The sequence below is a fragment of the Myotis myotis genome, unplaced genomic scaffold (assembly GCF_014108235.1).
Source record: "Myotis myotis isolate mMyoMyo1 unplaced genomic scaffold, mMyoMyo1.p scaffold_m19_p_6, whole genome shotgun sequence".
NCBI classification, from domain to species: Eukaryota; Metazoa; Chordata; class Mammalia; order Chiroptera; family Vespertilionidae; genus Myotis; species Myotis myotis.
In genome coordinates this window covers 69,205,376-69,229,835 of record NW_023416368.1, presented here as the reverse complement: position 1 = coordinate 69,229,835, position 24,460 = coordinate 69,205,376, and the positions used below count along the sequence as shown (strand labels likewise).

Genomic DNA, 24,460 nt, shown 5'->3' with positions numbered 1-24,460 from the left:
TACTTTTTGACCCTGCAATACTATTTAATAGATTTTGGTACATCTATATCATGGAATGTTGATATCCTTAACAAGAATTAGTTGATGCTCAATTAATATTTGACAAAGGAGGCAAGAACATACAATGGAGCCAAGATAGTCTCTTCAATAAATGGTGTTAGGAAAATTGGACAGATATATGCAAGAAAATGAAACTAGTCCACCAACTTACACCATACACAAAAATAAACTCAAAATGGATAAAGGACTTAAATGTACGACAGGAAACCATAAAAATTCTAGAAGAATCCAAAGGCAACAAAATCTCAGACATATGCCGAAGCAATTTCTTCACTGATACAGCTCCTAGGGCACTTGAAACTAAAGAGAAAATGAACAAATGAGACTACATCAAAATAAAAAGCTTCTGCACAGCAAAAGAAACCATCAACAAAACAACGAGAAAACCCACTGTGTGGGAAAACATATTTGCCAATGTCATATCTGATAAGGGCCTAATCTCCAAAATTTATAGGGAACTTATACATCTTAACAAAAGGAAGATAAACAATCCAATCAAAAACTGGGCAAAGGACCTAAATAGACACCTTTCAAAAGAGGACATTCAGAAAGCCAAGAGACATATGAAAACAATGCTCAAAGTCACTAATCATCCGAGAGATGCAAATCAAAACAACAATGAGGTACCATCTCACACCTGTCAGACTGGCTATCATCAACAAATCAACAAACGACAAGTGCTGGAGAGGATGTGGAGAAAAAGGAACCCTTGTGCATTGCTGGTGGGAATGCAGACTGGTGCAGCCACTATGGAAGACAGTATGGAGTTTCCTCAAAAAACTACAAATGGAACTCCCATTTGACCCTGTGATCCCTCTTCTAGGAATATATCCCAAGAAACCAGAAACACCAATCAGAAAGGATATATGCACCCCTTTGTTCATAGCAGCACAATTCACCATAGCTAAGATCTGGAAACAGCCTAAGTGCCCATCAGTAGATGAATGGATTAGAAAACTGTGGTGCATCTACACGATGGAATACTATGCTGCTCTAAAAAGGAAGGAACTCTTACCATTTGCAACGGCATGGATGGAACTGGAGAGCATTATGCTAAGTGAAATAAGCCAGTCAATGAAGGAAAAATACCACATGATCTCACTCATTCATGGATAATAGAGACCATTATAAACTTTTGAACAATAATAGATACAGAGGCAGAGCTGCCTCAAACAGATTGTCAAACTGCAGCGGGAAGGCCGGGGAGGGTTGGGGGACAGGAGGTAGGGGGGTAAGAGAGCAACCAAAGGACTTGTATGCATGCATATAAGCATAACAAATGGACATAAGACACTGGGGGATAGGGGAGGCTAGGGGACTGTCTAGGGCGGGGGGGGGGGGGGAAATGGACACATATGTAATACCCTTTGTATTACTTTAAGCAATAACCCCCCCCCCCCCAAAAAGAATTAGTTGAGCCCTAACTGGTTTGGCTCAGTGGACAGAGCGTTGGTCTGCGGACTTAAGGGTCCCAGGTTCGATTCTGGTCAAGAGCATGTAACTTGCTTGCGGGCACATACTCAGTGGGGAGTGTGCAGGAAGCAGTTGATCAATGTTTCTCTCTCATCGATGTTGCTAACTCTCTATCCCTCTCCCTTCTTCTCTGTAAAAATCACTAAAATAATATTTTTTAAAAAATAATTAGTTGAACTCTAGAGATATTTGTGATATATTGTTAAATAAAATGTAAGTTGCAAAACAATATGTATACTATAATCTCATTTTAAAAGATTAAAACAAATATATATTAATAAATGCTCTTTTATGTTTTTATGAACTTACAAAAAATATAGATATTTGTAAAACTATTAACATTGGCGTCTTGTAGGAATAGCACAGGGTGATTTTGGGTAGATAGGCTACAGACCTTATTTTTGTGTACTTGTGCTATTGGATTATTGCAAGCAGCAAAGATATTTTTTGTTGTTTGAAAGAAAAATCCAATAAAATATTTAAATAAAAGGAATCAAAGACATTCAAATATTCTTGTAAAAAGAAAAAAAAATATTAAACTTTACGTAAGTATAAAAACCAGAAAGGGAAATCATTGGGTAATCCTCTTAATCCAGGTTAGAGTAATTTGCCTTATTGATTCAACAATATATCAAGGGCATCTTTCTGTCAGTAAAAATAGATCCCAATGACCCTTTTTCTTTAATTCTTTTTTCCCCTTTCTTTCTCACCCCCCCCCCCCGCTGACCCTTTTTAATGGCTTCAGAATATTCTATTGTTTGAATGTATTATAATTTGTTTAGTCAGTTCTTATTGTTAGAATTCACATTATTTCTACTTTTTCTGGTTATAAAAATAATGGTTATTCTCATAATACATCTTCACCTACTTCTTTTAGAAGTGAAGTTGCTGATATACATATTGCTAGCATGCCTTCTACAAAAACTGTAGCAGTTTATAATTCCCACTAACAGTTTATGACAGGAGCAAAAATAATTGTCTAAGGCGATATCTAACCATTCTTCACGAAAACAGCCAAAAGGAATTTGCTACTTTAGCAATTAGCAAATGTTTTCATGTTGCTTTGCTATACAAAGGGACGTGGGTAGAACTAGAATTATTGTGCATTCAGTCACCAAAATTCCTACTTACTAACGGGTGGAAGGGTCACAGGAGGTTAGCCTAGAAGTGAGAAAATGAGGAAAACAAGTCTTTTGCACGGAGATGAAAGAGTAAGTCAACTGAAGCAGATTTTCTCCAGTTTGCCAGGCTGAATGTCTTACAGTGCCATCTTCTGGCAAAGAAGCCCAAAACTTTCAATTTACTGTACATGCTGGGTGGGAATCAAGTTTGTCTTCTAAGCAGGACTAAATCAAAGACCCACAGGAGAACCCAAAGGTCTTGGTGTTGGTGTGTTGGGAAAGGGATGAAGGGGAAGGATACAGATTTCTTTGAAGTAAAGATCTAAATCATTTGACCTCTGAGGTCTCTGGCAAAATCATAAGTCTCTCCAAGCTAATACAACTTGTGTACAACAGATACATCCTGGAGTTGTACCATCTTTCTTCCGCTTCAAGTTTGTAATTTCCAGTATCTTGGGATAAGTCACTTTAGCTGTAGGAATACCAGGACAACACCCTTATTAGGAAATATGTTTCTATCTTAGAAAGTCCTGCAATGAAGAAAGGTACTTAGACTACCACCCCTTTCAATATACTGACAATGAATTTATACACACATTAGATGTATAGGTGTAGAATATCACATTATAACTTAAAAATTTTTTTCGAGGCTTAAAATTACTTTTTTGTTTTAATCATCCAAAATATACTAGAAAAAGGCTCGCTTTTTAAAGCAAAATTACTTTTAAAAATGTGGCATCCCACCCAGCCGGTGTGGTTCAGTGGTTGAGCCTTCACCTATGAACCAGGAGATCAGTGGGGGCCGTGCAGGAGGCAACTGATAATGATTCTCTGTCATCATTGATGTCTCTTTCTCCCCCTTCCTCTCTGAAATCAGTAAAAATATATATTTTTAAATGTGGCATTTTTATTTATTTATTTTTTATTTTATTTATTTTTTACAGAGAGGAAGGGAGAGGGATAGAGAGTTAGCAACATCGATAAGAGAGAAACATCGATCACCTGCCTCCTGCACACTCCCTACTGGGGATGTGCCCACAACCAAGGTACATGCCCTTGACCAGAATCGAACCTGGGACCTTTCAGCCCACGGGCTGACGCTCTATCCACTGAGCCAAACCCATCAGGGCAAAATGTGGCATTTTTAAATAAATAAAAGTCTTCAGGTTAAAAAATTATTTTTGCAGTGTCTTATGTCTGGGACAAATTTATAGTATGCTTTATTTCAAATCAACTTCTGCCATACTACTTCAAACTATACACTCCTTTTTTCCTTTTCAACTTTCCTGCTGCTCCCTTAACCAGTCCCGTCTGCAGTGCCCTGGCCCCGCCTCGCCCTGGCTCCGCCCCCTCCCTCCCCGGCCCCGCCCCCGGCCCCGCCCAAGCCCCTCCGCGCCCCTCGGGGCCCCTCCGTGCCGCTCTTTCCCAGCCACCTCCACTGCGCGCTCGCTTCAGCGCGCTGACGTCACACGCCAGCGCCAGTGACGCGCCGACCGCTCCCCCTTCGGCACTCGCTCCAGCGTTGAAGGGGTGTTAGGCTGCAGTCTTCAGCCCGGGGTCCCTAGCACTTTCCTGCACACCCCGGAATCTAGCGCGGGTGTGGCGAGACCGGAGGGCGTGGCCGTCAGGTAGCCTCCCAGTCCCGACGGCCGCCCGTCCCCACCCCGCTGCGGCCACCGGCCACCCGCTCTGAAGTTGGAGAGGCAGCCTCCGAGGCACTCCCCCTGCTGCCGCCCCGCCGTTTCCAAGGGGCTCAGAAACCAGTTGGTTTCTCGCCCGGGTAGTGTGTACCTGGCTCACAGGGCGTTGCCCGGGTTGGGATCGAGTCCAGCCTGAGCGGTCAGGCGAAGGCTGTTGTCAGGCGTGGGAGTCTCACTGCCTCCTTCATAGTGGGCTGCCAGTGCTGGTGGGAGACTCGGTTTCTCTTTCAGGATGTCATTTTTGAAATGCGGGATGATGCCTCTGCCTCTTTAAGTCCCATAGGAAGATTGCTACACCTAGACTTTTGCTCATAGATCATCACCGTTATCCCTACTAACGGCCTGTGTCGGTGAGGTGAGTTTTACTTGGGGGAAGCAATGAATGGTATGCAAAATGGCAAAATCAGGTTGGAAACGAGGAGACCTTGCGTGGACTTGCTTATGTAGAGATTGCATGGATACCTTAAGTGCGCGGAAAAATAATAACCCCTATCTCACTACAGTGTTAATTCTCTAAGGAGCAATATGTATTGCAAAGCAATCATTGGACATTGTTTAAACAAAAATCTATTAAAGTAATAGAAATCTTGGTACGGATAAGCAATCATTTACAGGCTGATATGTTGTCTCCAATCTTAAGTTACACATAAATTTAATTAGAAAATGAGTAGCAACTGGTTGGCCTGTAATCTTACGTTTCAGTTTCCATGATTTGAAATAATTTCCACATGTAAGGCATTAAAAGTTCTACTTTCAGAGTTCATAACTCATTTCTTACATATATACAGGCCTAATTTTTATTCTCTAAGATCAAGAAGCAGAAAAATTATTGCCATTCTAAGTTACATCAGAAATATTTATGAAGGATTAAAAGTTATATCCAGTGTAAACTAATAATAGCCTTTCCTTATGATGCAGCAGTATTGTAGAGATGATGGAGGGAAGCCAGATATGGAGAGAAGTAGTCCTTTGTTTCTAGTTTAGGTTTGTCTGATGTGAGAAGATCCACAGATCTTCATTTAAAATTGCCCATTGTTCTGGGTGAAAGGTAAGGAGCCTATTTTGTGGGAAAACAGGTTTTTGCACAGTAAAAGTCACCATTAGTTAAGTAAGGTTTATGGAAGTTGGCCACAGGAGTTCTTCTGAGGTCATTTTAATAATACATTGACGTTGAATTCCAAGTAAATTTTATTCTGTCTAATCTTCCACCTTCTAAGTCATGATCATGACCCCATTTCATGAATGTAAATTATTTACATGTTGGTAGTTTCCACTAGGGAAGCCATTCATTATTGCCTGAATAGACTTACGGGGGAGAAAAACAAATATTTTTTGGGGGGGCGGAAGTCTAGTAGGAATCTTATCTTTGCTTCCTGCTTTTTTGAGTAAGGAAAAATAAAGCGGGGACTTTCCTTGCTGAGAAGGTAAATTGACCCTCTCCAATAATCCCAAATGGTAATTATTATTTTGGGAGAATTATATGTATGGATTGTAGCTGTGGACAGCAACATAAGGAATCTATTGACATTCCTTTACCCATGTTTCCCTTTAGGACATCCTGTCCACCATATAGCTGAAGTGACTTAATTTTTGAGATGGGGGTGGCTAAAGGTTTTCATTCATATACTCTGACATTTTTCATGTTTGGTGCAAATAACTTTATTATGTCAAACATTGCTTATTTAAGGCTTAAAGAAATTTTTAGTAAAATGTGAGAAAAGATGTCTAATTTGACTAGAGGCAAGATATTTTTGGGGGCCAGGGAGGAGAGCATAGTTGACACACTTGAAAAGAAAAATGATACCATATAGGAAAATGTTGGATGTCAGGATTAGAAGTTTGGAAATGGAGAACTGTTCAAGGATTTTAACAAGAAAAACTGATTTAGGTAACATTCTTCCTACTTTCTATCAGAAGTTATGATTCTTCGATTTAATGTATTATTTTGAATAGATAATACATTTATATAGTTTAAAAAATCTTTTCAACTAGTCAGTTCTCTTCCCTGAAGGCAGCCAATATTACCAATTTATTTTGTATCTCTTCAGAGATATTACTTAACCTATACAAGCATCTCTGTGTGTGTGTGTATATACATGTAAGGGTTATATATATAAATATATATATATTTATGCACATACTGTATATATAAATAAATGTGAGTAGAAACACACACATGTATACTTCCTTTTTATACACAAAAGGAAGTATGAGCTATTTGTTATTCTGGTACTTAGAAATTATATCTGTATAAATGTTGCTTCTTTCTCTTTGACTTGTGGATGTATATTTAAGTTTTGCCATTTCAAACAATGCTGCAGAGGATAACTTTGTACCTGTCTCATTTTCATTTGAAAATGTTTATAGGGTAAATTCCTATAAATGGAATTTCTGGGTCAAATGACTGTACATTTATAAGTTTGTATTCTCACCACATTCTGTTTTCTTATATTCCTCTTCACCACAGTACAGTAAAACAACTTTCTGAATTCGGCCATTCTGATAGCTAAAAAACATTATCTCTTGCACTTCTTTTATCATGGTAAAATATACATAACAACACTTACCTCTTCTACTTTTATATTGTATTTTTCATGTGAGATTGCATACCTTTGCACATTGTAACATCAATTATATTCCTTTTTGTTGTTAACTTTATATTCTTTGTCCATTTTACTGTTGGTTTTTTTCCGATGAATATGTAGAAGATTTTTATTTATTAGACAAAAGAATCCTTGGTGATCTGATCTAAATTATATAAATATATTTTATTTTTGTCATTCGAATTCTTATTTATGCTAGTTTTTGCTATGCAAGATTTTTATGTAGTCATATTAGTCCCTTTGGGCTTTTGGGGTTTGTGTCATACTAAGCTATTCTACTCTAAGATCATAAAAATCATCCTCTCATGTTCTATTTTATTACTATTATGTTTTTAGTGTTTACATTTAAGTATTTTATCATCTGGAATTTAAGTTGGTAGAAAGTGAGTAAAATGGATAATGGATTTAACTTTTTTTCCCACGTTGCTACCTAATTGTCTAAATACTATTTGTTTTAAAATTCATTTTTTCCCTACCTATTTGAAATGTCTCCATGGTCATCCACCAAGTTAAAACTTTAATATATATTTATGGAGTTTCTATGATTTGCCAATTCATAATTATTATCGCTTTATAATGTGTCTTGACATCAAGTAGAACAAGCCTTCCTTCATTGGTCTTTTTTCCCCCCAGAATTTCTCTGGCTATTTTTGCTTTTTTCATATTAACTTTAAAATCAGCTTGTCTAATCTCTTACCCCCAAAGCTTTGTTTTCTATGAAGACAGCATTAAATTTAGAGATTTTAAGAATTTAAATCTTTCTGATATTGAATCTTCCTATTCCATCCATCTTCTTTCTTCCTCCCTCCCTTCTTTCTTCCTTTTTTTCATCTTTCTCTCTCTTTTTTAAAAATATATTTTATTGATTTTTTACACAGAGGAAGGGAGAGGGACAGAGAGCTAGAAACATCGATGAGAGAGAAACATCGATCAGCTGCCTCCTGCACACCTCCTACTGGGGATGTGCCCACAACCAAGGTACATGCCCTTGACCGGAATCGAACCTGGGAACTTCCAGTTCGCAGGCCGACACTCTATCCACCGAGCCAAACCGGTTAGGGCTCAACTTTCTCTCTTTCATGTTTGTTTTTTCCTTACTTTTTCTTTCTGTTCTTTTGATGATTTTTTTTTTTTTATTGGTTCATTTTCCAGGTTACTAATCCTGTCTGCTGTTGGTTCTTAATTTCAGATATGTTAGTTCTGGAATGTCCATTTAATTTTAAAAAATAAATTTCAGTTCTTTGTTGAAACTCTCCCATCTTTAAAATCTTTTAAAATAAGTTTTCCATCTTAAAAAAATCAGTTTGTTCATCTATCTCTCTTATTTTCTTGAACATATGAATCATGGTTATTAAAATCCCCTACTGATAACTCCATATTTGAGTCATTTGCGAGTCTATTGTGTGTGTTTTTTCTTTTTGTTTTGGTTGTTTGGCTCTCTCTATTTTTTTTTTTTTTTAATATGCCTCATAATTACTGACTGGATGCTAGAACTTGTGAATGAAATGTCTTAGAGTTTCTGGAACATTTATCCTCCAAAAATTGTTGTTTTATTCTGGCAAGCTGATGGGAGTATCAGCTGATAACCTTGATCCTGTTGAGGTTTGGTTTTAGCTTTGTTAGGACTATTCTTATTCTTGCCCTGTGTGTGCACAATTTAGGAATAGGCTAACTGACAAGAGAGCAATTTATATGCAGATTTCTATTTATTTTTAAAATGCATTTTTATTGATTTCAGAAAGGAAGGGGGAGGGAGAGAGATAGAAACATCAATGATAAGAGAGAACCATTCATGGGGCTGCCTCCTGCACGCCCCCTATTGGGAATCGAGCCCACAATCTGGGCATGTGCCCTTGACCAGAATCGAACCGAGGACCCTTCAGTCCGGAGGCCACCGCTCTATCCCAGTGATGGCGAACCTTTTGAGCTCGGCGTGTCAGCATTTTGAAAAACCCTAACTTAACTCTGTGCCATGTCACATATAGAAATTTTTTGATATTTGCAACCATAGTAAAACAAAGATTTATATTTTTGATATTTATTTTATATATTCAAATGCCATTTAACAAAGAAAAATCAACCAAAAAAATGAGTTCGCGTGTCACCTCTGACATGCGTGTCATAGGTTCGCCATCACTGCCTATCCACTGAGCCAAACCAGCTAGGACTATGCAGATTTTTAGACTCTAGGGCTACTCAGTTTTTTTCCCTCCTCTCCAGGATTTTGGCAGCCCTAAACCACTCTCTCCTCAGCCCATTAAGACTGCAGCTTTCTACTTAAGCTCCATTCTGCTTGCCACAATTTGGAAAATGACTTTAGGAAGAAGGCTGTGGTAAATATGGAACTTACTAGTATATTCCTACCTTTCAATGATTATAGCCCCTCAACTGCTGTTGTTTTATATATTTTACTCAGCGTTTATGATTGTTTTGAGAGGTGGGATGGTCTGTTACGAGTTTCACCATCATGGTTGGAACAGTATGTCTCACCATTTCCTAAGTAGACTTTCACTTAATCTCCCAGATTGTACAGGTATACCTTGGAGATATTGTGGATTTGACTCCAGACCCCTGCAATAAAGAGACTCATAATTTTTTTTTGCTGATAGTGGGTCTTGCCTTCATTTTGTAAAAAAGGCAACATCTGTGAAGCACAATAAAATGAGGTGTGCTTGTACGTATATGGCATTTCCATTCTCAGCTGTGTCAGGATCCCCAATCTGGAGAAATCTTAGTCTTCTGCCGAGCTGAGAGAGGGGTAATCTCTTGATTGGGAGAGGAGAATGAGGCACACTGTGTGTCTGACTGCTGCTGACACAGTCACCCAATCTTGTTTTAGTCCTACTATTATCCTCTCTCAGAGGCACCTGGTGCTTCCAATTATTGAGCTCATCTGTAGTGGGAATTGAGTTATTTCCCACCGCTGGCTTGGGATACAGCTTTCTTTAGTCTTCCCTCCTCTGCCTTTCTTATCCCTTCAAAGTTGTGTTAGGTTTGAGGAAGAAGTAGAGGTAAATATGTATGTTCATTTGATACGTTAACTCTAAGTTGCAGTTTATTTTTTGACTTTTTAAAGATTTAGGCTAAAATAGTTACTCTCGTGGCTTCTTTTCATTTTTCTGAAGGAAAGACTTTGGCTATATCTTTCTGTTATTTCTACTCTTTGTGGCTAATAGTACAATTCTAAACAGTGTTGCAGTTTCCTGTTTTCTGACCCACTTGGCCTTTTATTTTCTTCTTCTTGAGTCTTAGATTATTATAGTTGTAGGGCCCTTAAGATAGTATTATGTTGAACGGATCAGTGTGTTTAGATGAAGTATCCAAGGCTCAGAGAAGTCAGATGGTTTGCTTTCTTCATGTAGCTTTTATTTTCCAAATCCTTTGCTTTATTTGTTGTATCACATAACTCTTTGTAAAGCTCAGGTATTAAAAACATCTTTGCTTTTATGCTTTGAATATCTTCAATATCAGGCATGTTTTATGGATATTGAATTGATATAATGGTAAGAGACCTTAAGAATACTATCAAATTGGTATTGTGATTTTTATTTGATGTTGGAAGCTGAAGCTTGGAAAGGGCTTGATCCCTAGTGGGGGGGAGACAGCAATCAATGTTTCTCTCTCATTAATGTTTCTATCTCTCTCACTCTCTCCCTTTCTCTCAAAAAAAAAATTTTTTTTTTAAAGAAAAGGGAAAACATTTATTTGTAATCTGACTTTATTACAATACTGATTTAGAACAGGATTTTTATGTTCCTTCAGTTACATGTTATGATGATTTTGGAAATATAAGTCTGTGGTACATTTTGTTATCTTTTCTTTTATCTGGTTTGAAAGTCTTCTAGGGTTGTAATTCAGCTGAGAAGTCTTGCAACTAGGAAATAAATAGCTTGGTTAAATATCCTGTAAGCAGTGAAAGTCATCTATCATGTTTTCCCTTCTACTTCCTCTAGTGTACTACACTAGTTTAATGTAGACTCTGCAGAAAAGGAGGGCTGTCAGTTGCTCTGAAACTTGTTGACCACAAGTATTTGCTTGTTTATAAAGGTGTCTGCACTTGACATTATTTGATGGCAATTAGAGCCATCCTTCTTCTCTACTAGGGCAGATTCGATTCTACTTTACTGAGTTGTCAAAACCACAGTATTCACTCAGTTATGCAGTAGGCAGCAGAATGCAATATTAGAGTCTCTTAGAGCTTGCATCTTGTTAGTGTGGTCCCTTGAAAGGAATTGGCAACTAAATTTTGAGGCAGGGCCAAACTTACTAATTTTATTTTATTTTTTCTTGGCACAAGTTACAAAATAATGATGGCTGTGAAAAATAATGATGGCTGTGAAATAATCTCATTATGTGGTTATTATTTAATACAATTTGACTTATGAAATTTAGTTTTCTAAGATGAGTTTATCTTGATTTTTTTTTCTAAATAGCATAGTAATGTAATATACTTTTGTGCCCTGGAGAAATCATTAAATTCTGGCTGGTGCCCAGAAAACTATTATATTATGCTATTTGATCAAAGTTGGCTTGAAAGTGTTTGAAATGACTCTCCTACCTTAATTCACTGATAATGCTGTATTGCTATTGTAATAGTTAATTTCCTGTTTCTCTCAAAGTTGCTAAAAGGCTTGTAATGTCTTCCAGAAATTTTGAAATGGAAAATGGTTATAATGTGTTCTAAGGTAGAAGAAAGCTCTTTCCTATAACATTTTATGGGGAATTGATTTTTACCACAGGCTGAGTTCTGGCCTTTAGTCTTATAGACCTAGAATATGAATTTTGTCATTTAAGGAAACTGAATAATTTCTTAGAGGCAAAATAAAATAAAACAAATTTTAGTATTGAGAAAATGAAGTGAGAACATGGATTTGTTCACTTACAATGAGAAATATGGTAAACTGTCACAGAAATTTTAATATAAAGTCTTCATGACAAGCTCATTTTCTCAGACATAGAAAGCCTGCTTCCAATGAATGGGAATAGAAAAGAGTAAGTTAGGTGAATTAAATATTTATTAGTTTTAGATTAACATAGTGAATTCTTGTATCTCCACAATAATGGTAATCTTGCTAATAAGCAGCACTAATGATTGCTTTTGTGACTTTGTCTCTCCACCTTTCCTTCCCTCTCCCCTCTCTCTCAATTTTTAAATTTTTTTTTAATTTTTAAAATTTTTGTTAATCCTCACACAAGGGTATTTTTTTCCATTGATTTTTAGAGAGAGTGGAAAGGAAGAGGGGGGCAGAGACAGAGAGAAAGGGAGAGAGAGAGATATTGATGTGAGAGACACATCAATCAGTTGCCTCCCACACATGTCCTAACTGGGACATGCCCTTGACCAGGAATTGAACGCATGACCCTTCACTGTGCAAGTCAACCCTCTAACCACTGAGCAACATTTGCCAGGACTCTCTCACTTTTTTTAAAGATTTCACTACCTCGGATATTTGGCTTCTGTCTCCACCAGTCTCCTGAAATTACTATTACTAAAGCTTCTAATGATCTTAATCAAATATCTGGGTATGGTAAGAGTCTAATTATACCAATATAAAGAAAAGATTGATACATTTGTTCATATTGTTAACAGAGGGGAGAGGGCCTCGTCTCTCCTAGCTGCTTGTGGATATGGATTTCTTGTGATATCCGGAGAAAAATAATTTCCTGAGACTTGCACGGGAGGATGCAATATGATAGAAAGCTTTCTGTGGAATTAAATTTCTGAATTTCCAAAATCCCATTTCCTTTTGTCCTGCCATAAAAGAAGTGTAGCTAGGGCTTCATTAGAGCTAAAATCAGAGCTAGTGTCCAGAGTTGCCTTTCCATGTCTGCACAGTCCAATCCAGCATCAGGCTAGCTTAATTTGTGTTTCCCTGCTGCAGTCCATCAGTCCATTGCATGTAGAGTCTGCAGGGCCACATGGCTACGGGGGAAACATGGGTAGGAGCAAAACAAGAGAGCCCTATAAGTCTAGAGGAGCCAAGAGTGGGGAGCAACAAAAGAGAGAATTCCTCTGTTGAGGGGATTATGTATTCCCAAATTTTCACAGGCTTACAGTGTCCACATCCATTCAGGCCAACCATCTCTGTTCCAAGGTTGACTGACTGGCAAGTACCTTCCCTCTGTCACCCAATTTTACTGGGCATGCATCTGTCTTCCCTTTGTTGGAACTCTTCCCCCAGTGTTTTGCAGGGAATAGCCCTCTGGTTCCCTGGGGAGTGCAAGTTGCAGTTTCCTGGTGAAGCTGCCCAAATGACAAGCCTATAATGTCTGGCCTTCCCTTTCCTTCTTTCCTATCCTCTATAATAAAAGCCTGATATGCAAATTGGCCTTTCGGGCGGTTGTTTTGACCGAGAGTTAAACTGGGAGACCACTCGCTGACCACCAGGAGGTGGCGTGGAACATGGTGGGTGTCCGTGACGTGGCACTGGCAGCGGGCAGCAGTGGAGGTGCTTCCAGCCCCGATGGGTCCCGACGCGAACGGGACTGCGGCGGGATGGTGGAGCAGGTGAGCGGGTGGCACCAGGCCAAGGCGGGTGTGAGCAGGGGCCCGATCGCCCTGCTGATTGCCCCACAGGCATTGAGGGAGCCAAGCGAGGGGCCCCGGGCCTGAATGATTGCCCTGCAGGCGGGATGGTGGAGCAGGTGAGGGCAGTGCCAGGCCAAGGCGGGGTGCCAGGTGGGGCTGCAGTGTTGCGAGGCTGGGGGTGTGAGCTGGGGCCCGGTCTTCAGGCCATCCCGAGGGACCCCACCTGTGCATGAATTCGTGCACTGGGCCTCTAGTTATTAATAACTAGCTAAGTACAAGAGTGTCAATATCAAAATAAACTTTTATATTTAAACTAGAGGCCCAGTGCATTGGGCCCCTTGGCCTGACCTGCGGGGATTGGGCTGAAACAGCTTTCCAACATCCCCAGAGAGGTCCCGGATTGTGAGAAGTTGGTTCTTGGGTAACACACCCCGAAATAGGGCTCGCTTCTCTCTGGTTCCGGGTGCATCACCTGATAACTGCCACTGCCAAGTGACCACAGCTCATCAGCTGCTGAGTTGAGCATCTGCCCCCTGGTGGTCAGTGTGCATCATAGCTACTGGCCAGTCGACCAGTTGCTTAGGCTTTTATATCTACACTAATAAAAGAGAAAAATGGTAATTGACGTACGGCGATACCATTTTCATTGGCTAATCAGGGCTATATGCAAATTAACTGCCAACTACAATTGGCAGTTAACTGCCAACAAGATGGCGGCTAATTTGCATATGTAGGCACAATGCAGGGAGGCGAAAGGGAAAGCAGGAAGAAGCCCTCTGCCACTGACAGTGATCGGAAACCCAGGGGGGAGCTAAGAGCTGGGGGGCAGGGCAAAGGCGGCCCTGGGGCTTCCTGCCCCCCCGCCATGATCGGAGAATCAGGCGCCTTTGCCGCCCTGGCCAGTGATAGCAGGAAGTAGGGGTGGAGCCAGCGATGGGAGCTGGGCATGGTTGAAGCTGGCAGTCCCAGGAGCTAGGGGTCCCTTGCCTGGGCCTAAAGCGAAGCCCACGATCGCGGCGCCCCCCGCTGCCACTGCAGGTCCACGCTGCCTGGGCCGGACGCCTAGGCCAGAGGCGTTAGGCCTGGGCAGGGGCGGAGCCTGCAACCGCGGGGAGCTGGGGGTCCCCTGCCCAGGCCTGACACCTCTGCCGGAGGCCTCAGGCCTGGTCAAGGGGCCGATCTGGTGATTGGTGATTGGAGGGTGATGAGGGTCAACTCCTCTGGCTGAGGCATCAGGCCTGGGTGGGGGGCGGAGCCGGGGATTGGAGGGATATCATGGTCCCCTTGCCCAGGCCTGAAGCCTGGGTCAGAGGCGTCAGGCTTGGGCGGGCGGTGGAGCAAGCGATCAAAGGGAGATGGGGGTCCCCTGCCCAGGCATGATTCCTGGGCCAGAGGCCTCAGGCCTGGGCGGGGGCCAGAGCCAGTGATCGGGGGGAAATGGGGGTCCCCTGTCCAAACCTGACACCTCTGGCGGAGGCGTCAGGCCTGGGCAAGGGGCCAATCAGGCGATTGGAGGGTGATGGGGGTCAACGCCTGAGGGCTCCCAGTATGTGAGAGGGGGCAGGCTGGGCTGAGGGACACTCCCCCCCCCCCACCCAGTGCACGAATTTCGTGCACCAGGCCCCTAGTATATAGATAAAATTGAAAAGCAAATAGCATGGACCTGGCTGATGTGGCTCAGTTGGTTGGAGTGTTGTTCTCTGTACCAGAAGGTCGTGTGTTCGATTCCTGGTCAGGTCACATACCTAGGTTGCAGGTTCGATCCCCATTCAGGAAGTGTGTGGGAGGCAACTAATTAATGTATCTCTCTCACATCAGTGTTTCTCTCTCTTTCCCTCCTTCTCTAAGATCAATTTAAAAAAAAAAGAAAGAAAAGCTAATAGCATAAAAGGAAAAAAAGAATGTATGATATAGAAGGGTTAACATGTTCATTAAAGAAACCTTTACAAAATAATTTTATATTTTATTTTTTTAACTGTTTATTGCTGAGAGTATTGCAGATGTCCCCTCCTTCTCCCCTCTTACCCGCCTCCACCGGGGTCCAGTCCTGCCCCAGGCTTTTACTACCTTATTTATAGTCTGTGTCCATGGATAATACATGTATGCATATAAGTTCTTTGGTTAATCTCTTCCCACTGCTCTCCCACTTCCCTCAAAGTTTTGTTATTCTGTTCCATGTTTCCATGCCTCTGTTTCTATTTTATTTATCAATTTATTTTGTTCATTAGATTTCTTTTTCATTTATTTTAGATTCAGTTGTTGATAGATATGTATTTATTGCCATTTTATTGCTCATATTTTTTTATTGATTAAGGTATTACATATATGTCCTTATCCTCTCATTACCCCCCCCCCCCAATCATGACCTCAAACCCCCCCCCCCCAAGTTCTGTGTCCATTGGTTAGGCTTATATGCATACAAGTCCTTTGGTTATCTCTCCTCCTTACCCCCACCCTCCCCTGCCTTCCCTCTGAGGTTTGACGGTCTGATCAATGCTTCTGTCTCTGGATCTGTTTTTGTTCATCAGTTTATGTTGTTCATTATATTCCATATATGAGTGAGACCATGGGATAATTTATTTTCTTCTGACTGGCTTATTTCGCTTAGCATAATGCTCTCCAGTTCCATCCATACTGTTGCAAATGGTAACAATTCCTTCTTTTTTACCGAAGTGTTGTATTCCATTGTGTAGATGTACCACAGTTTTTTAATCCACTCATCTGTTGATGGGCACTTAGGCTGTTTCCAAATCTTAGCTATGGTAAATTGTGCTGCTATGAACAAAGGGGTGCATATATCCTTTCTGATTGGTGTTTCTACTTTTTTGGGATATATTCCTAGAAGTGGGATCACTGGGTCAAATGGTAGTTCCATTTTTAGTTTTTTTAGGAAACTCCATACTGTTCTCCACAGTGGCTGCACCAGTCTGCATTCCCACCAGCAGTGCACAAGGGTTCCTTTTTCTCTGCATCCTCGCCAGCACTTGTCATTTGTTGATTTGTTGATGGTAGCCATTCTGACATGGGTGAGATGGTACCTCATTGTTGTTTTGATTTGCATCTCTTGGATGATTAGTGACTTTGAGCATGTTTTCATATGTCTCTTGGCTTTCTGTATGTCCTCTTTCGAAAAGTATCTATTTGGATCCATAGCCCATTTTTTGATTGGGTTGCTTATCTTCCTTTTGTTAAGTTGAATGAGTTCCCTATAAATGTTGGAGATTAAACCCTTATGGGAGATAACATTGGCAAATATGTTCTCCCATGCAGTGGGCTTTCTTGCTGTTTTGTTAATGGTTTCTTTTGCTGTGCAGAAGCTTTTTATTTTGATGTAGTCCCATTTGTTTATTTTCTCTTTAGTTTCCATTGCCCTAGGACAGTGGTCGGCAAACTGTGGCTCTTTGGCCCCTTGAGTGTGGCTCTTCCACAAAATACCACGTGCGAGCGCACATGTACAGTGCAATTGAAACTTCGTGGCCCATGCACAGAAGTCAGTATTTTGTTGAAGAGCCACACTTAAGGGGCCAAAGAGCCGCATGTGGCTTGCGAGCCGCAATTTGCCGACCACTGCCCTAGGAGCTGTATTGGTGAAGATATTGCTTTGGCATATGTCTGAGATTTTGCTGCCTGTGGATTCCTCTAATATTTTTATGGTTTCCCGTCTTATGTTTAAGTCCTTTATCCATTTTGAGTTTATTTTTGTGTATGGTGTATTGTTCATATTTTGTTTTCTTTTTTCTTCTTCTTTTCCCTTTAACATTTCATGTAATACTGTTTTGGTGGTGGTGAACTCCTTTAGCTTTTTCTAGTCTGTGAAACTCTTTGACTGACCTTCAATTATAAATGATAGTTTTGCTGGGTAGAGTAATCTTGATTGTGCGTCCTTGCTTTTCATCACTTTGAATATTTCTTGCCTCTTTATTCTGGCCTGCAGTTTCTGTTGAGAAATCAGTAGTTGTATGGGCATTTCCTTGTAGGTAATTAACTGCTTTTCTCTTTCTGCTTTTATGATTCTTTGTCTTTAATCTTTGGCATTTTCATTATGATGTTTCTTGTTGGGGCCTCTTTGGGTTCCTCTCTGCACTTAATGGATTTGTAAGTCTATTTCTTTCACCAGATAAGGGAACTTTTCTGTCATTATTTTTTCAAATAGGTTTTCAATTTCTTGCTCCTGCTCTTCTATATCTGGCACACTCATGATGCGAATGGTGATATGCTTGAAGTTGTCCCAGAGACTCCTTACACTATCTTCATATTTTTAGATTCTTTTTTCTTTTTGCTGTTCTGATTGGGTGTTTTTTGCTTCCTCATATTTTAAATTGATTTGATTCTCTGTGTCCTCTACTCTACTGTTAATTCCCTGTAAATTATTCTTCATTTCAGTTAGTGTATCCTTCATTTCTAACTGGTCCTTTTTTATGTTATTGTTGTTCTCACTAAGATCCCTGAAGCTCTCATTAAATTCCTTGAGCATCCTTATGACCATTGTTTTGAACTCTGTATTTGGTAGTTTGCTTGCTTCCATTTAATTTAGTTCTTTTTCTGGAGATTGCTTCTGTTCTTTCATTTGTGACATGTTTCTTTGGCTCTGCATTTTGGCAGTTTCACTGTGTTTGTTTCTATGTGTTAGGTAGAGCTGCTATGTCTCCTGGTATTAGCAGAGTGGCCTTGTGTAGTTGGTATTCTGTAGGGCACAGTGGCTCAGCCTCCCCAGTCACCTGAGCTGGGCACTCTAGGTGCTCCCTTGTGTGGGCTGTGTGCATTGTCCTGTTGTAGTCGAGTATTGATTGTTGTTGGCATCACTGGGAGGGATTGACACCCAGGCCAATCGGCTGTTCCGACCAGCTGTGACTACAGTGGAAGAGCTGCTGTGCAGGAGATGCCCCCATGGAGCAGGACTTGCTTCAGTGGGGCTGTGGTGCTCATCGAGTCTGCCCCTTGAGTGTGTTGCTCGTGGATATGGTAGGGTTGTAATCTGGCATGGTCTGAAGCTGTCCACTGGCTCTGGGGCCTCTTGGGAAGTGCAAAGTCAGCTACTACCTGTGCCCTGCCTAAGTCCACCTGGCCTGAGCTACAGAGCAATCTGCAGATGGCTGCTACTTATGTTGGAGTTGGAGGTGTCCAGGAGAGGCCAAGCTGTGAACAAGGCAGGCTGCTGATAGTGCTGGGCCTGGGATCACTTAGCAAGAGGTATGGGGCATGCTGAGTCCAGCTGCTGCTTGTTTTGAGACATTTTAGGAAAGCCTGAGCCAGGACAGGCCATTCACGTGGAAAAGCCACTGCAAACAGCTTGGGTGAGGCTACAAATTGGGTGGGACAGGGCTTCAGGGAGTCAACAAGGTGAGGAAAACTGTGGGCCAGGTTGATGGAGACTCAAAAATGGTGACTGGCGATATGCACTGTGGTGGGGAGGTCTTAGCAATGGAACAATAACCTATACCAGCACTTTGTCTGGGAGAAAGATGCCCCCCAGTCTTGCTCTAATGCCAAACAATTACGTGCCTCCCCATATGTCCCTGAATCCTTTCTGTTGCCCCAGCGCTGGAACTCAGAGGGAGTAAGTCTGTGAGCCAGCTATTAAAAAGGAACTGCTTGGTATTCCAGCAGCCTTTGTGTCACTAAGGCACAATCCCTGCTGGTTTTTATAGCCCGAAGTTATGGGGACTTCTCTACCAGGCACTGAACCCAGGGCTGAGGGATCTGGTGTGGGAGTGGGAGGCCTCTGTGGCCAAGGTATCCCACCCTATTAAAAAAAGCCACACGTGGGTGTTGGAACAGCCCGTTTTGCGCCTCCATGCCACCGACTAGTCTCAATGTGACTTCTTTAATTCTCTAGTTGATAGTTGTTCTGTGGTTTAGTTGTAATTTTGATGTGGTTGTGGGAGGATGCGAGTACCGTGTTTAACCTGTGTCGTCACCTTGGCCCTCCCTCCTACTTTTAAAAAGACTGTTCCAGAAAAAAATGGACAAAGAACACGGATGAAGTGTTTCAAAGATCAGAAATACAAATGTTCAATAAACGGGTGAATTTTTCAAATTCACTGTTAGGCAAAAGAAAAGGCACCATTTTTCCCTTCAAATGTAATGGATAACAAGAACTGAAAGTGAGGCAGTGCTCCCTATGTGCCAGCACTGTTCTTAGTACATGACTGAAATTAATCCTCCAACAAGTCTGTAAGTACAGACTGCTTTTATCCACAGTTTACAGATGAAAAAACTGAGGCACATGAAAATGAGTAGCTTGCCCAAGGTCACATAAGTAATAAGTGATAAAGCTAGGATTTAAACCTAGGTTCTTTGATTCCAGGGTTTCAGTGCTCTTTACTACCCTTAATTGCCTCTCAAAGATTTTAATAACACCAGTGTTAAAGAAGTACCTAGGAGCAAGCACTTTTAATTTTTTAAAAAAATTGATTTCAGAGAGGAAGGGAGAGGGAGAGACAGAAACATCAGTGATGAGAGAATCATTGATCAGCTGCCTCCTACATGCCCCACACTGGGGATCGAGCCCACAACCCGGGCATGTGCCCTGCCTGGGAGTCGAACCATGATCTCCTGGTTCATAGGTCGATGCTCAACCACTGAGGCACGCTGGTTGGGCCAAGCACTTTTATACACTGCTGGTTATAATATACATTATTAGTCATTTCTGTAAGACAATTAAGCAATATGTTTGAAAGTTTTAACATATTCACATTCTTTGAACTAAGAATTTATCCTAAGGAATTTTTATAAGTAATAAGTACATAAAAATGTATGTATGGAAATTTTATCTGAAGTTTTTTTTAGACTAGCAAACACTGTAAATAATTTAAATGTATAATAGGGGATTAATTAAATAACTTTGGGAAACAGTCTTATGGAGATAATAAAGTAGTGCTAGTAATTAATTCATAAAAGAAAAAGTTTGTTTCTCTCTCCATATATGTTAAGTATATACAGTATTTGACTTTACAGAGCCTTTTTATAAAATTGAAATGGTGTGTCTCAGTGGTTGAGTGTTGACCTATGAACCAGGAAGTCTGGTTCGATTCCTGATAAGGGTACATGCCCAGGTTGTGGGCTCAATACCCAGTAGGGTGCGTGCAGGAGGCAGCCCATCGGTGATTCTCTCTTATTATTGAAGTTTCTATTTCTCCCGCTCCCTTCTCTGAAATCAATAAAAATATATTTGTAAAAAGATAATAAAAATAATAAAATTGAAATGTCACTGTTTTTCTCTTTTTAGCTATTACTAGGTTGCATGAATAAAATAAAGTTTATTTAACTTTCCGTAAATATTTAGAGCGTCGGCCTGCGGACTGAAAGGTCCCAGGTTCGATTCCGGTTAAGGGCATGTACCTGGGTTGCGGGCACATCCCCAGTGGGAGATGTGCAGGAGGCAGCTGATCGATGTTTCTCTCTCATCGATGTTTCTAACTCTCTATCTCTCTCCCTTCCTCTCTGTAAAAAATCAATAAAATATATTTTAAAAAAAATATCCTTTTAAGTACACACATCACTAAGGAAGTATAATTTACATTAAACAATTATTATGGAAGATATGCTTGTATCTGTTAACAGTTATTTTTGTTTCTGTCTAGCCTATCAGTTAAGATGCCTTAGAAAAATAACTATGGAGAAATATGCTAGACTACAGAAGATTGGAGAAGGTTCATTTGGAAAAGCCATTCTCGTTAAATCTACAGAAGATGGCAAACAATATGTTATCAAGGAAATTAACATCTCAAGAGTAAGTATATTTTTCATTTGGTTATTCAAGTAATATCTGGTTACAAAAAGGTTCATTCTTAGAGATTAAAAAAAAAAAGGCAATGTATAACCTAAAGTGGAAGACTGCCATAATCCCAGGGAGAGCCACTAATTTCAGAATAGTCTATATATCCTTTCATATTTTTTTATGATATGTGCTTGTGTTTATATGTCTACTGTTCTATAACTAAATCTAGTTTGAACATCTTAAAATGTTTTTACTTGTCGATTCAACTCATTCTTTTTAGCTTCTGGCAATATTTTGTTATTTGACCATGCTTCTTTGTTAGCATTATTTTTTTAAACTACTTTCTTATTTATGGACTTTTAAAATTGTATAGTAATGTTTAATATAGTATTTTCTCTTTTCCTCCCATTTAAGATGTCCAATAAAGAAAGGGAAGAATCAAGGAGAGAAGTTGCAGTGTTGGCAAACATGAAGCATCCAAATATTGTCCAGTATAGAGAATCATTTGAAGGTCAGATACAGTTTTCAAGAGAGTTCCAAAAACTCCTAAGCCATATAATGACATTTGGATACTTTCCTTATAAGGAATCTTTTTGTGAATGTGTTCATAGGAAGGAAAGTATATCATTTTTGCTTCCATATGTATGCATATGAATATTAGCTTGATTCTAGGATAATGTACCACACTATCCCTTGTAGTTTAATACTGGCTCAATGTTACTGTGATTTCTTAAAAAGAAGCAATGTTAGTAAGTGCAAGAATTTGGACAAAGCTAGAACAGTAGTTTACATCTTTTTGTTAAACTAAACTCCTTTGAATCTCTACCAGTACTGCTACTGAGAAAATGTTCTGATCTTTAGAAAGTATTCTATTCATTGGTATCTCTTGTAGACCTCATTCTTATGACACTGAGGTAGGTTGAAAAAGTGTTCTCAAGTTCTTAAAATGTCATAGCTGTATTGCTGATTTGGAAATATGTTCCATTATATTTGTTAATGCAGGAACTAAAATAAGGATAAGCTTCTTTAAAGGCAGGTTAAAGTGGTTTATTGAAATCCTGTTGAAGTCATTCCCCTTATTATCATAAATCCCTATAAATTATAAAACAGGAATACAGGTTGAAAGTAGATGTTAGTTAAATGACTGTTTTGGGACACATTACATACTAGTTTCAGAGTCTGAATTAGAGCTAAAGTATCCTTGCTTCTAGATCAACATTGATATTGGAAAATAGATGTGAAAAGTTTGGATAACATTGTTTCATATAGCCAGGCCAGGTGGTTCAGTTGGTTGAGCATCATCCCATGCACCAAAAAGGTTGCAGTTTCCTTTCCTGGTCAGGGCACATACCTGAATTGCAGGTTCATCCCCAGTTGGGGCATATACAAGAGGCAACCGATTAATGTTTCTCTCTCTTTCTCTGTGTGTATGTGTGTCTCCTTTTCTCTCTCAAAAAAATCAATCAATAAAAAAATTGTTTCATATAATATGAGAGTGGAGAGAAAATATTTTCGGGTATTTAAATGTATAATTAGATTTAATATTAAATATCAGACACTTTATCTGTATCTCTAAAATTTATACATTTTAAAAATTTTGATCTTATTGAAAAAGTGGGAGTTTGTATTGTATCATTGTATATTTGAGTATATGTGTTATACATTTTTATTTTCTCTACTCCGTTACTTAAACATAAGGGTAGTGTCTTATATTTCTGTATCCCTAGCATCTGTGCAAAGTGCCTGGCACTGAGATGTGTGAATGATTGAAGGGATACAAAATAGATTAGTACTTCCCTCATGGAGAAAAGACTTTTTAGTTAACCTTATATTTTAAGTAGTATTAATCCCCCAAATAAACAATGTTTAAGCAGCAGAAAACATTATAGAATGTTTGTACTAAAGCTCCAGCATTTTATTTCAGGATTCCTTCTCCATCCCTTTCACAGTTCTTATTTAACCTCCTCTGTTTCCCTATCTCTGTTTCTGTCTCTTTCTCTCTTTCACACACACATACTCATTTACCTTTTTTAAAAAAATATTTTGATGGTTTTATTTATTTATTTTTGATACATGCATATGGTACAAAATTCAGATGTTATATAACAGTAAAAAGTTTGTCTTCTATTCCTACCTTCCAGGTACCTATTTTCCTTTCCTGGAGTTAACCACTGTTCACCACTCTCTTGTGTTTTTTTTCCCAAAAGTGCTCTATGCATTAGTAAGCATACATAAAATGATAGCATACTGTACATAATTTTTGCTCTTTGTTTTAATGCTACATAAATGTTAATATCCTATACATATTTTTATAAATAGTGGATTATAGGGTTTTTTTTTGCATTGTGATTTCTCACATGTATATTTGGATAATCTTTTCTTATCAAAAAGTGTTATAACAGATTCTTAATTAGTTATATAGGTTCCCAATCCATGGCACATTAGAAGCAGTACTATATCAGAAGGGGTTATCAGCACTACAAGTAATAACACCACCACAAGGTGCAAGAAATAAGTACTGCTGGAAATAAGGCCATAAGCACAGAGAGAAGTGAAAACTTAGAAACGTTCTTTGAGTTGCAATAGTTTCACTAGTAAGCAGTAGTTTAGTAAATGTTAGAAGCGCTATTGGCCTTTCTTATGTGGGAAGAATAAGCATAGTTTTATTCTTTTATAAGAATAAGGGTGGACAGAAGGATTAAGAAGTGTCTACCCACAGAGTCATGAAAGTATTATCCTATCTAATAATAGACAAACATGGTAATTGACCGTACCTTTGCTATGCCTCCCATTGGCTAATCAGTGCAATATGCAAATTAACCCAACCAAGATGGCGGCCGGCAGCCACACAGCTGAAGTGAGCAGGAGGCTTCCTTGCTCCAGTGATGGAGGAAGCCAAGGTTCCCCGCCTGCCGCGGCCTGGCTCTGAGCTCCAAAAGCAACAAAGCTTCAATTATAGAAGCTAAACAACCCCAGATACCTGCTTTTAGCAGGCCGTGGCCTCAGAGCTGGAGTGAGCAGGAGCTGGCTTTCAGCTCCAGTGATGGCAACAAAGTTTCAATTATAGAAGGTAAATAAATCCCAGAATAAAAAAAAGAAAAAAAAGAAAAAAAGGAGAGGCTGGGAGCTTAAGTCACCAGCCAGCCTGAAAATGGCCCTCAGCCCCTCACCCAGACTGGCCAGGCACCCCAGTGGGGACCCCCACCCTGAAGGGGGTGTGATCAGCTGCAAACAGCCATCAGCCCCTCACCCAG

At 39.9% G+C, this 24,460-nt stretch overlaps 1 protein-coding gene across 7 annotated transcripts in view; it reads left to right on the top strand.

The window, feature by feature from the left end:
• Positions 1–4,126: 4,126 nt before the first annotated feature.
• Positions 4,127–24,460, top strand: part of NEK1 (NIMA related kinase 1) — a 149,244-nt gene continuing 128,910 nt past the window's right edge. For 4 of the 7 annotated variants that reach the window (XM_036314345.1, XM_036314341.1, XM_036314340.1 and 1 more), the window contains exons 1-3: positions 4,127–4,709; positions 21,070–21,218; positions 21,621–21,717. In XM_036314345.1, coding sequence (XP_036170238.1) covers positions 21,102–21,218; positions 21,621–21,717 — 214 coding nt within the window. In that variant the 5' untranslated portion in view covers positions 4,127–4,709; positions 21,070–21,101. The remainder of the gene's footprint in view (positions 4,710–21,069; positions 21,219–21,620; positions 21,718–24,460) is intronic. The other 3 variants (XM_036314344.1, XM_036314342.1, XM_036314346.1) reach the window with 2 other exon arrangements.